The 13,889-nt window shown below is 41.9% G+C and overlaps 1 protein-coding gene across 1 annotated transcript; it reads right to left on the bottom strand.

The window, feature by feature from the left end:
* Positions 1–1,563: 1,563 nt before the first annotated feature.
* On the bottom strand, positions 1,564–13,414 carry LOC141771131 (protein FAM222B-like). Its single transcript, XM_074641074.1, has 3 exons — positions 13,235–13,414; positions 8,704–8,831; positions 1,564–7,839 (listed from the first exon to the last, which is right to left on the bottom strand). Exons 2-3 carry the CDS (start codon positions 8,783–8,785, stop codon positions 5,765–5,767), a joined length of 2,157 nt encoding a protein of 718 aa, XP_074497175.1. The 5' UTR covers positions 8,786–8,831; positions 13,235–13,414; the 3' UTR covers positions 1,564–5,764.
* Positions 13,415–13,889: the final 475 nt, after the last annotated feature.

Genomic DNA, 13,889 nt, shown 5'->3' with positions numbered 1-13,889 from the left:
CTTCCTGGGGGCTTGGTCCTCACCTTAACCATTCGATATAAATGCCTAACCATAACCATCTCGCAAGAGTTTCCCCAATTTGCTGGTTCCCTTCTAGACGCGACCCGTGCTGTGCTCAAGGAGGGAGAAAAGAGTCATGCGTCATCATCGTGTCGTCATATGTTTGGGGTACAACACATGCGCAGTAAAATCTGATCTGCACTCACCAAAATTGAGCCAATAGCAACGCATGTCCGCAGCTCCAGTTACACTGCGCATGTGTCATACCCCAGAGCTTGTAGCAGAAAGGGGGAAAAGTACAGAATAGCCCTTTTCCACCCTGACAGGAAAAGAAGGTGAGGAGATAAATGAGACACATCTGTGAGATGGGGGAGGGGAAATCAACAAACTAAAGCAGCATGGAGGAGAAGAGAGAGAGCAGTGAGAGCGGCTAAAGGAGGAGATCATCTGAAGTTAAATTCAGTGACATAAATAAAAAAGTAAACTGAGCAGCAAGTGAGCTGAGATCCGGCTACATGTCATAAACTTTCTTGGACAAACAAGGCGCTGCTGGAGGTGTGCTGATCCCAGGAGCAGGTGGAGGACCGGAGTCTAGTTCGTCTTGGACTTGTTTAGAAGCAACTGTTGTCTCCTCGTCTTTGTTGGGCCATCAAGATAAGTGTCCTACAGTACGTACACACACACACACACACATTCACCCTCACACCTTATCTTTTACTTAAAGACTGACATTTATCTGGAGTTCTCCTTTAATTGAATGAGTTAAAGGACATTTGGTTTTCTTATTTGGACTCAGGATTTGAGTTTTGTTTCTCTTGATTTAAAGGTCCCATATCATACTCATCTTCAGGTTCATACTTGTATTTTGTGTTTCTAGTAGAACATGTTTACATGCTTTAATGTAAAAAAAAAAAACAACTTTATTTCCCTCATACTGTCTGCCTGAATATACCTGTATTTACCCTTTTGTCTGAAATGCTCCGTTTTAGTGCATTTCAACGGAATTGCAACATAATTGTGTTGCTAGGCAACAGGTTGGGTCCATGTTTACTTCCTGTCAGCTGATGTGATTTACATACACTGCAACAGGAAATAAACTGGGACACATTTAGAATGTTTGTTTAAAACTGTGTAATGATCTAAATATTGTATATTTGTGACCTCACAAATGGACAGACATCCTAACGGCTTGTTTCAAACGCACAATTTTTGAATACGGGCTGTGTGTATTTCTCTGTATATTGAGCGTTTTGATAGTTTAACAGTATTTATATAGCACTTAAATCTGCTTTATAATATAAAAGATATGAAAATCTCACTTTTTACAATATGAGACCTTTAATGGGCATTGCCTGTGTAAAATAGTCTCGAGTATGAAGCGTATCCTTCGTATCCTGCTATTGGGTTAAATACAGAAAGATTTAATTTGATAAAAATGAATTGATGGTTTGCGAATTACCCGTATTGTATTGTGCATCACTAATAAATACAATAGTTTGATATATACCTTAATCATCTCGACCATATTTACATGTACATAACAAAAGACAGCAACTCAAACACTTTGTGTTTGCAAACTTTATTTTGGTTAGGGGGAATGTTTGTGCAAGACATTTTATTCCTGAAGGTTAGGCAAAACTGGAATATCACATTTTCACAAAGTAGAGAAAGTAAGCCCCCCTCCACCACCGTTCACAACATGATCCGTCTCTGATCATCAAAGACCGTCATATTAAATCAGAGTAAAAATAAATCTAGAGAGTTGTTGCGCACCTGCGCCCCAATAAATACTGCCATCGGAGTCGACTAACGAGCTACAATGTGCTTGAGTAGATTACAGAGACGTGTGCCGTGTGTGACGACATTTCTACATGATATTGTGAAATGGAACCACAGAACATCCACAGTTCTGGTTAGAACATCTGAATCTTGCTTGGCAAAACAAATTGGGGTGCAGACAGGAAACTACTCACTAGATTATTTTTTATGCTCCTTTCACATCTTTACACTTTTACTTCACAAGATTTTCTTTAACCGTAACAAACGAGGGCAGCAGCTCTCGTTTATGTCACCAGGTTGTTGCTTATTACTGTTAGAACAGTTCCCAACACAAGCTTGCCGAGGCGTTTTTGGCCGGGTGGTTACAGAGAGGGACGCTTGGTCACTTTGGTCAGTGAGTCAGCAGCAAACAGTTCACACATCCCGACAGCGTCTGGGAGTCGTGGCACACTTCAGGACTTCAGTCCATGACACAGTATCAGTAGTTACACTAAGTAGCTTGGTCCCCCATCAGAGATTAACTTCGTGCACGTCTGTCAGCGTGCACACCTGTGTGCAAGTACCCAAGCTTAACATACACACACACACATTCACACATTTCTCCATACTAAGCCCAGTGGAGGCACTTCATATGAGACTGTAGAACCTGACTATGTTGGGCTGTAACGAGGCAGTTCAGAATAAAACGGCAGGTGTGTCTAATTGTTTAGTGTTGATTTAAAGTGAAGAAACCCACACAGGCCTGGAGAGTTTCTGTCTTTAGGAAAATCACTCTGCCACTCTGAACACTGGTCAAGTTATTGAATAAAGAATAGAGGGCTGCAGGAATGAGTTCCGGTTCCCTCGTCTGGAAGTTTTTTTTAATTAGATGCCTGAAATAAGGTCTGTGGGATTTTAACATTTTGTTCTGCAATATAAAATACGTCAGTAAATATCCCACTCGAGAATTTTGAGACTTAAAAAAGGTGGTTGCTAACAAGTGGCTAAATGAGACGACTAAACGTCGTCACGCAGACTCGTGCGCCTTTACAGCCTTGTTGTGTATACTCGCGCTCATGCGACCGTAGTGTTTGTTTATAGCCGAACGTTAGCGTTTTACTTCTGGTGATTGTATTAACACTTCAAAAATCATAGAAGTGGTGTTTATTTGTGAAGATTAACTTGCTGAACAAAACATGTAAGTATCACAAACGTTTGTGTGCCACCTAGGGATGAGACGGGGAGGAAAGTTTCCCACCAGTTAATAAACACCAGACATTTTACAAGAAAAGATGACGCTCAATATGTGTAATGCGCTCACTGATCTTTAATGTTAGGTGGCTGTGTGCCTGGTCGAGCTCTTGCTACAAGGCCGCAGGTTTGCATCCGGCGCCACTCCGCTGTGCACACCGGCTGTAACTGCTCCGCACGGCATTAACGTTATGGTTTACTCGTTGCATTGGGTTTTAAATCAGAAGTATTGCTAAACAGGCGCTTTTGCTTTGACACCAAATCCTCTGCCATCGTCTTGTCCATCAACTGTCTCTCGTCCTGCAGGAAAAGCAAAACGACGGTGGGGGTGGTGGGCAAGTAATGTGCCCATGAACGCCGTATAACACAGACTACCACGGAGGGCCGACCACAGAGATTATTTTCTGCAATAATCCAAAACCCAATGGAACAATCTCATTGGCTTTTTGTCGAGGGAACCAGGGCGATGCCAACTACCTGGTTGGCCTACAGAAATACGTAATCCCTGCAGCACTCTATAGACGTATAGACCAAATTTACCAGCATGTGAGTGGTGGCAATTTTCGCCCTGCGCCCGTCCCATGAATAGGAACTCATTTTCACTGATACAGCCCATACATCATTACTATTCATACACATGCACACACAAATCATACTAGTGTGTGTTAAGATTAAAGTCAATAGCAGCTTTAAGGGGCAGGCACGTCAAAAATGAGAGCCAGGAAACAAAAAAAAAAAAAAAAACTGCCATCAAGTATGAAGACCAAAATCCAGAAAAAGCTACGGCTGCATCTCAGCGGTCTTTCTCTGAGGATGACGGATCATCTCGCCGCTCTTTCTCCCTTTTGACCTGTACTGTATTCTGATTCAGAGAGTGAAAGATTAAAGCGTGGATGCAAACCTCTTATTCGAGTGCAGACAATTCAGTTTGCACTGCGTCAACGTGTGTCACCTATGGCACCTAATGTGAAAACACCTATGGCTTCAGGATGCAGTGGTCAAAAACAAAATAAAATAAATTAAACTATATCAGGATATTTATTAAGTATAACAACTAAAACACAGTCCAAATACTTTAAAATAACTGCTACAGCCCTGTTCTACATACCTATTAATTCTGCTAAATACTATTCATATTTTAAAATCATCTTAAATCCTTGATAGGCAACATTTGAGACAGTAGGATGGGTGATTCATCAGCAAGTATGAGTCGCATTATTACCTTTTAATTTAAGGCAATAGCACGTGTTCCCTCTGCCTACACATATCAACACTGCCAAATGATCTGACAGCACAGATTTAAAATGAACCAAAGCTCACGATGAAGCCATACTAAAGTTGGGATCCTGGCAAAGGAAGTCCGTTAAGGTTAAGTATTAAGTAGAGGATAACTACCGTGACATTTAAGGCTTTTTCCAGAAGGCTTGAGGCTAGCAGAGCAACACATGCTCGGACAACATCAACCCGAAAAAAGGACCAGAGGAGGAAACGGGTCCAGAGCTTCATGCTAGACACATCTAGCAAAACATAACCTGCATTAAATGTCCTTATTTTTCTTTATAGGTAGCAGAAATACAACACAGGGTAAGGGCAGTGATTAGTTAGATGAACGGCCACACACATAATGTCCACACCACATCAGTTCACTCGTATTACAGTAGTTAAGTGGTGAGGGAATGTGTCGGAGGGGAAACTTCCCAGCTTGCATTATTTGAAGTACTTGCGTGCTTGCAAGTGATCAATTTGCTTTTTCACATACTGACATACATTTTAATATTAATGGGATGCCATTCTGTTTCACATTAGCTATAGACAAAGAGGGACTAATGGAGCTTCTGCTCCTTTTGCCAAATGTTAGGCATAAACATTTAAAAGTAATTTCTACAGTTCAAGTAGGACCATCTACAGAAATACGACAAAAACGGTAATAAAATAACTACTTCAAAAGCAATCCTTGAAATATTACACACAAGAGGGCACTTTAGAATTTCCAAACGTAAGAGTAACTACATGGAGAACGTTACTGTTTTTGCTAGTGCTGGCTTTGTCTTATTTTTAACTAAAATTCTGCTTAACAGTGATAGTTGGCTGTTTTTGCACACTATGCAAAAACGACCTTACGGTTCAGGTCAGACGCCATGTTGTGTTCCTGATAGAGGAGTCTCACTTTTAGGCCCGTTAACTATGGGGGGGAGCTTCTGGGACAAAAACCTTAAACAGTCATATTAATTGCATATACATGTAACCTTCTTATTTAAATGGATCACAAACCTGTTCAGAGGATAAATAATTGCAAATAAAAACATCACACAAGGACATCCTAAATCTTGCCTTTGGGCAGTTGTAAGGCCACAAATGCTGAAAAAAGTTGAGTTGTTCCATGTCAACCTAGGAAAAGCACTGTGACAATCGTATGGCAAGCATATTCTCTCAGCTGCAAATTCATATTTTAACACCATATATACACGAACAAAGAGCAGCACATCCATGCCAGTGATGAAAAGAGGAATTCTACTCAACAGTGGACAACAATCTCAAAAACCCTTCATCTGCAACAAAAGGTACGACATGGCTTAAGACCTGAGGAATACTTTGAAACATCACAACCTGGTGGCTCTACAAATCAAGCTCTGAAGCAATAAAATGTAATTGATCACTTGCAAGATCTTAAAGAATAAACCGCAGAAGCTGAAAGTAGCTGTTGAGAAGAACTCAAAACACACCAAGGGTGGGAGGGGGGGGATAAGCGCACGCATTAACGGTAGCCTGGGTGATGAGCGTGAACACCTCCGCTGTTGTTGGGGTCCTGAACTTGGCCCATGGCTGACCTGTGCATCTTCTCCATCACACCCATGTTCTGCTCCTGAAAGCTGGGCATCTGGAAGTCCCCTCCTAAGAAATCCACATTCTGCATCATCTTGGCCGGGCCAGGAGGACCCTCCTTCCCCGGCCTGTACTTTGCCCCTGGGATGCGGTCTGTGGAGGCACCAGCCTGCCCTCCCTGGAAAACCACCGGGAGGTCCTGAGGGCTGGATCCATTGTTACCTGCTGTGGCTGGGATGCTGCCCCACGGTGGCTGCATGTAGTGGCCATTAATGTAAGGCATAGAACCTACTGGGCAGTTGACGGGGGATGAAGGTCGTGGTTTTTCGCCCGGGTGTTTTAGAGGAAAGGACTGTGCGGTGTTGGGTAGCTTGTGGGGATAGTTGAGGTTTCGAGAGGGGAAAGCACACTCAGCTGGAAGCTCCATCCTCGGGTTCTTGCAGGGATGGGCCCCCTCATGAGGCTGCTGCATGTGGGCCAGCTGATGCTGGGCCCAGGAGCGCTGCTGCTGCTGCTGCTGCTGCTGCTGCTGCTGCTGCTGCTGTAGTTGTTGTAAATGTTGCTGCTGCTGTAAATGCTGCTGCTGCTGTTTCTGCTGATGTAAATGATGCTGCAGATGCTGCTGCTGCAGTTGTACCTTCTCTGGGTCTGCGTGAAAGGCAGGTATAGTATTAGTAGCAGCTATATTGGGCTGTGAGTGGAGAGCAGCGTTGGGAGTCTGAACTGTAGCTTTGTCTGGGGGTCCCACCATGAGGCAGCTGGGCACCGAGCCCAGAGCCGGGTGGTGAAAGGACACCCTGGAGCTGGCGTTGATCAGCAGGTTGCGGCTGATGGGGCTGGGGTTTGCGATCTGGCCCTCACAGACTGAGGTGGCGCCCATACCAGCCCGTGCCTGGCACAGCTGGTTGATTTGGTGCACAATGCTGCTCAGGTCACTGGGCCGGTTCTGATGCAGGCTGGCTGCCATGGACAGTGGGATGGTGGAGGTAGATACAGTTACATTTGGTGGGGCGTCTGCGTCAGGGAGCTTCCGGGGCCCGTATGCCCCTGGTTGGGGCTGCTGGAGGCTGTTAGGCATGGTAGGAGGTCCTGAACCCACAGCCTGGGGGAGGGGCTGTGAGCCAACCAGCCCCTGGGTGTGCTGCAGGCTCGGAAGCGGAGCTCCATCAGACATGTGGTGCAGATCCTGAGTCACTCCTTGTTGTGTATGTAAAGCTTGCAGAGGAGCTGCCTGATGCTTTAGTGTCTGCAGATGAGAAAGATGCTGCTGTGGTACGACTGGTGGACATGACTGGCTCTGCTGCTGCTGCTGCTGCTGCTGCTGCTGCTGCTGCTGCTGCTGCTGCTGCTGCTGCTGCTGCTGCTGCGCCTGGCTGTGAGGCACACTCTGCTGCCTCTGGATGCCTTGTGGATGAGCCAATCTCTGCTGTGAAGTCTGAACCTGGGACAAACTCTGCTGCCGCTGCAGCACTTGTGAATGAGCCATGTTCCTTTGCTGCAGCGCCTGCGGGTGAGGCATCGTTTGAGGCTGCTGTAAAGTCATTGGATGATTCACGCTCTGCTGTAGCGCCTGTGGGTGAACCATACCCTGCTTCTGGGCAGCCTGGGCTGCAGGCTGCGACGGGCCCTGTAGGTTTGGAGCAGGCTGAGGAAGATTTAAAGTGCTTTGAGTGGCGTACGGCCCGCTGTGAGGGTTCATGACTGCCTTCTGAAGCTGTCGGGTGCGGCTACCGTCTGAATCTTTGATGACGCCTTTGGCAGGCGCACGGAGGACAGCGAGCAGACCCCTACTGGAGCTGACCTGAGAGGGGTAGGGACTGTGGCGCTGGCTGGACGAGGACGTGTCAAGCCCGTTGACTGTGCGGCGAATGTGCTTCCTTTGAGGTACTTTGACACTGTTGGGGAAGATCTGGATGGTCAGAGGGTTGTTGGCAACTTTCTTAGCAAAGGCATCCAACTCTGCTGGGGTTGGATAGCTGGCAGATCTCATCTTCTGTGTAGTTTCCCCTGAAATGTGTGTGTAACGTCAGACAACCAGAAACACCAAGCAAAGCACACTGACTGTGTTTACATGCACACTAACATTCTACTATTATTCAGAGTATGACAATATTCTGAATTCGATACGGGGTCATGTAAACAACGATATGCTGATATTATTCCGGTTTTAGGAGCATTCTTCGGACATGCATACAGCACATTCAGAATATTAGCCAGCTCGTTGCGTTGTACACAAACCAACTAGCAGACAGTTAGACGCATGCCCAAAAGAAAAGCCCACATATCTGGTCCGAAGGATAAACACGCCTACTGTAACATTATGAAAGTCTTGGATATCAACCGGTTTTTGGATATGCACAAATATCACAACGCCAACCTTTTCAAGAAGGTGGTTGAAGTAATGAAAGAGGGAGGCCGTGGCTGCATGTAAACGTGAATATTAGCGGAATATTTATTTTCATTAGCCATGTAAACAGCTCGGTAGGAATATTGTCTTTTTTGGAATAAAGGAATATATTTCTACTTCCTCGTTTGGGCTCACTGCGGTTTGTTTTGGTTGCCGGATACGGAACGGATATGACGTCACGTTACTCAGACTACAACAATAAAAGCGCTAACTTCCCTCTACCTCCACATACACTAAAATTAAGCAAATATATCGATTCTGGCATTAAAAAAATCGTAAAAAATAAATTGTGATATATAGGTGAATCATTTTTTTCCCCACCCCTAATGTTTACCCTCTGAAAGGTTTTGTGTGTCCAAAACAGCATCATCATCATCGTCTGATCCGGAATGCTGATCAATGAGGAAATGACTCATTTAAATGGAAATGTGGCCACAACATGGTGGAAGACAGAAAGCACTTACATTTCTGAAGTCCAGTGTTCATCTGCGTACGGGAGAGAAATCTGATGGTAGGGTCACCTGATGCTGGCAGACAGGCCAGCATGTCACTCTTCCACTAATGCAGCATGGGACACCTTCTCCTCACCATACTGGAGAGAAACAGAGCAGGCACAAGTCAGCCGCTGAGAGACACTTACGTTGGTGTGAAATGACTGTTATCGCCCATTTTCACATCCAGCACAGTTTGACCTTTTGCAAATGGCAGCTTGTACTAAAGTGAAATCATGGTTCTGTAAAAGCTCGCTGCGTACACGCTGAGAGCTGAGATGGAAAAGACGTTTTTTCATTGAACAAAACAGCACATAGGCCTATCATGATAATTACGTTATCGTCTTATCGTATGACACATTTTGCTGACCTCCATATTGCCCGTTGTGTTTACATAAGAATGTCACCAAAATTTTAGCCAACGTCATGCCGGAATAAACGACAGTTCACTGGAAATAAATCTGCCAATTAATTTCACGATTAATTGAGTAACTGAATGGTCAATAACATGTCAGCAAATGGTTAAAGGTGGCTATTACAATCTCCTTAAGCTCAAGAGGACGTCATCAAATGTTTTCTTTCGTCCAAAACCCAAAGATATTCAATTTATTATCACATAAAGCAGCATAACAACTTGAATCTGGAACTAAGGAATATGATTTAACTGACTAATTGTTTTAGCTCTAGTGATATAGATTGGGGCCTTTGTTGTGGTAGTCACCAGCTGAAACATAAGGTTAGCTTATATCAGAGCTATGACACAAAGAGGCCTCATTGACAACAAGGACATAAGGCAGAGTTTAAGCAAACATCCATGTCTCCATTAGCTAATACCCAGTGACAGTCTGCACCAATTCACTGTATCGGTATCGGCACCGATTAGTAACTGGATCGGGTATCGGCCATGACGAGAAGCGTCTACATTTAATACAGCTTCTTTGTCTGCGTCATTATTAGATTCAGTGTTTCTGCAGTGTAATCCACGACCTTTACAAGCTGCAAGTTAGACAGATTCACCTCACACAGGTAACATGATACCAACGACTTTAGGAAACTGTGATAGGCATCTTATTCTTTGACAAATGAGAAGTCAGTCAATCAAGAAAATAGCTGTCAGATTAATAGAAAACTATAATAATGGTTAGTTGCAGCCTCACTGCAGATTTAGTTACCAATCTCTTCCATTGGAAGAAGGCGGAGACAGGATCTCTTATGGTTTAGTCACACATCATTTTGCAGATTCATCACAGATTTGCAGACAGTTGTATGATTCACCATTAGTTCACTTCCACTGTTCAGATACTTAACTGACTTGTCATAGTGGTGCAGTCTACAGGATTTTAGATTAATCTGAGATAAAGTGTTGTCTAAGACATGTACAGCACGTCGCATTTTTATATATATATATATATATATATATATATACACAGTATATATTTATTAGGGCTGTCAAAGTTAACACGATGATAAAGTAAATTCAAATTAATTTTAACACCACTAATTTCTTTAATGCAATTAATCTTTCGGAGGCTGTAGCGGACTCAGTTTCAAAGCTGGTGTGAAGATACTGGCATCATATGAAACTAAAAAACCTAAAGAAACCATTGGTACCATCTGTACTAGTTTGTCGGGGAGGAGGCTAAATAACGCTCCAATCTTTAAATTTTGGCGAGGAAAACTGTCTATGGGTACTCACGAGTCTCCCCTTTACAGACATGCCCACTTTATGATAATCACATGCAGTTTGGGGCAAGTCATAGTCAAGTCAGCACACTGACACACTGACAGCTGTTGTTGCCTGTTGGGCTGCAGTTTGACATGTTATGATTAGAGCATATATTGTTTTATGCTAAATGCAGTACCTGTGAGGGTTTCTGGACAATATCTCTCATTGTTTTGTGTTGGTAATTGATTTCCAATAATAAATATATACATACATTTGCATAAAGCAGCATATTCATCCACTCCCATGTTGATAAGAGTATTAAATACTTGCCAAATCTCCCTTTGAGGTACATTTTGAACAGATAAAAAATGTGCGTTTAATTTGCTACTGTATATTTTAGTTTTAATACACACTTTTTTTAGCATGCAGTATACACTATATACACCGTCATATCCACCTACCTCATGTATATAAAGAAACATATTACATTAATCATCCCATATTTATTACAGCACCCTATACACTCATGTCATGCTGTTACATACATACAGTATATGTGTACATGGGTATAATGCCCTCTTTGCAGCATGTACCATTGTGTTAATGTTAATTTCATGCTGTGACAAACATATTTAAATGTGTACATGGCAGTTAAATGTTCATGTTTACTTTTGTTTCTAGCGGTATGTCTTTGTAAGTAGAGTGAGAGCAGTAGAAACAGGAGAGCCTGCTACCTCAGCACTTCTTTATTTATTTAATCTTGATTCAGTCCTGGTACCTGGTGCTTCCTTTTAATGCAGTTTCTATTACTGTATTGTGTTTTTAATGTGATTTGATATGTTGTTTTAATAGCAGATTTTGCACATGCAAACCAAAGACAAATGTCTGCCTTTTGTATACAAAAAGCAGACAAAGTATTTCCTTCTTATATGTGTTCATGTAATCAATAATTTGATCTAAATGCATTTGGCTACAACCCTAGTGCTTCTATACTAGACTTTGGTACAGTATCCTAAATCCCCTCAGGAGGACACAGTGAGAATAAAATGTTCATTAATGTGACCTTTTGTACAGACACAGGTCACACTAACCGGGCGGATCTGTGGCATCGTCCTCAGCTAACGCCTGAATGAACCAGATGGTCGAACATGTCGGTTTAAATGTTAATACAGGTGATATAAGTGAGGTTAGGTAAACTTAGAGACAGCCTGTCTGCAGCTAGGTAACGTTAGCCATCTGTCTAGCTATCCAGCCTGTTAATCTGCTGTAATTTAAACCAGCTAGCACTTTATATCTATTTAATCTTGATTCAGTCCTGGTACTTGTTTTTAATGCAGCTTCTATTACTGTATTGTGTTTTTATTGTGATCTGATATGTTGTTTTACTCTTTTAATAGCAGTTTTTGCACATGCAAACCAAAGACAAATTTCTGCCTTTAGTACACAAAGTATTTCCTTCGGCAACAGTTTGGGTCCATGTTTACTTCCTGTCAGCTGATGTTATTTACATACACTGCAACAGGAAATAAACTGGGACACATTTAGAATGTTCACGTCTAAATATTGTATATTTGTGACATCACAAATGGACAGAAATCCTAACGGCTTGTTTCAAACGCACAATTTCTGAATACGGGCTGTGTGTATTCCAACGTATATTGAGCGTTTTGATAGTTTAACAATATTTATAAAGCACTTAAACCTGCTATAATATAATAGACCTGAAAATCTCACTTTTTACAATATGAGACCTTTAATGGGCATTTCGTGTGTAAAATAGTTTTGAGTATGAACCATATCCTTCGTATCCTGCTATTGGGTTAAATACAAAAAGATTTAATTTGAGAAAAAATGAATTGATGGTTTGCAAAGTACCCGTATTGTATTGTGCATCCCTAATAAATACAATAAATAGTTTGATATATACCTTAATCATCTTGACCATATTTACATAACAAAAGACAGCAACTCAGATGAAAATCTCACTTTTTACAATATGGGACCTTTAACATTCAATATAACACTACAAATTCCCCTGCTGTGGGACTAAGGATTACCTCATCTTAATCTTAGCATGATTCAAATTGAAATGTGTTTCAGTTTATCAACATGAAACATACAAAAGTTACAAAAGGTTGAGAATCCCTGACTTAGAGACAAGTCTGAAGTATTTATGTTGAAATGTTTTAGAATAAAAATAGTTCAGTACAAATGGTAGTAAGCAGTTTTATAGCATATGCTATCCAGCCTTTTAATCTGCTGTAATCTAAACCATCTAGCACTTTGTATCTATTTATTTAATCTTGATTCAGTCCTGGTACCTGGTGCTTCTTTTTAAAGCATCTTCTATTACTGTATTGTGTTTTTAATGTGATCTGATATGTTGTTATAATTTGTTATAATGTACTCTTTTAATAGAAGTTTTTGCACATCCAAATGTCTGCCTTTTGTACACAGTATTTCCTTCTTATTTGTGTTCATCTAATCAATGATTTGATCTAAATGGAAATGCATTTGGCTGACTTTGAGACAGCCTGTCTGCAGCTAGGTGACGTTAGCCATCTGTCTGGCTATCCAGCCTGTTAATCTGCTGTAATCTAAACCAGCTCAGATCTAATACATGTAGCTGGACTATTTCACACAAGGACTAACTGCTGGGTCACTTTCTCTGGGTGTAAATCAACCATCTCATCGTTGAACAGGTTTAGCTGGAGTCTCAGTAAATAAGCAGCTTCTTTGTGCTGACTGAGAGCAGCAGGCCAGCTGGTTACCAAACTTTAGCTCCTCATTGACGGAGAAAACCGACCAGACCCGAAGTACAGATGTAAATATACTCACTCCTCGTGAATCTAGGAGTAGGGAAACTTCATGTTGGTGTAGATTATCAGGTTGATGTTGTTTTTGTGGAGATGTAGAGACCCTCCCCGGTGTTGGACCTCCGAGCTGCTGCTGTCTGGCTACGGCAGCAACATTTAACACGCATGTGCAGACAGATCATCCAAGGACCCTCCACCTTCTGCATTTAGGCAGCGATGCTAAACGCCTGTCCAATAATCCACACAGATGGGATGTTTTATTACTAAAGAGCCTAAATCAGGGGTCTCTAAGCAACCTGCAGCTCCAGAGCCACATGCGGCTCTTGAGCTCTTCTCCAGTGGCTTTTAAAAATTAAAATCTGAGATTTCGAGAATAAAGTCGTATTATTATAAAGTAGTAATTTTACGTGTTATTTTCTTTTTTCGTTTAAGTTATGACTTTATTCTCGTTATATTACGACTTTTTTTCTCGTAAAAATTAAAATCTGAGATTTTGAGAATAGTCATAATATTACGAGAATAAAGTCGTAGTATTATGAGAATAAAGTCATAATATTATAAAGTTGTATATTTTCTTTTTTCTCTTAAGTTATGACTTTATTCTCGTAATATTACAACTTTTTTTCTCGTAAAGTTGTGACTTAAGTCTCGTAATATTACGACTTTTTTCCTCGTTA

This window comes from Sebastes fasciatus, chromosome 7 (assembly GCF_043250625.1).
Source record: "Sebastes fasciatus isolate fSebFas1 chromosome 7, fSebFas1.pri, whole genome shotgun sequence".
Classification (NCBI taxonomy): Eukaryota; Metazoa; Chordata; class Actinopteri; order Perciformes; family Sebastidae; genus Sebastes; species Sebastes fasciatus.
This window is presented reverse-complemented; position numbering and strand designations above follow the sequence as displayed.

Coding starts and splice junctions, on each gene's coding strand:
- LOC141771131 (XM_074641074.1), bottom strand. CDS start 8,785: ATGCTGGCCTGTCTGCCAGCATCAGGTGACCCTACCATCAGATTTCTC. Junction 7,840..8,703: donor GAACACTGGACTTCAGAAAT/GTAAGTGCTTTC, acceptor CACACATTTCAG/GGGAAACTACACAGAAGATG.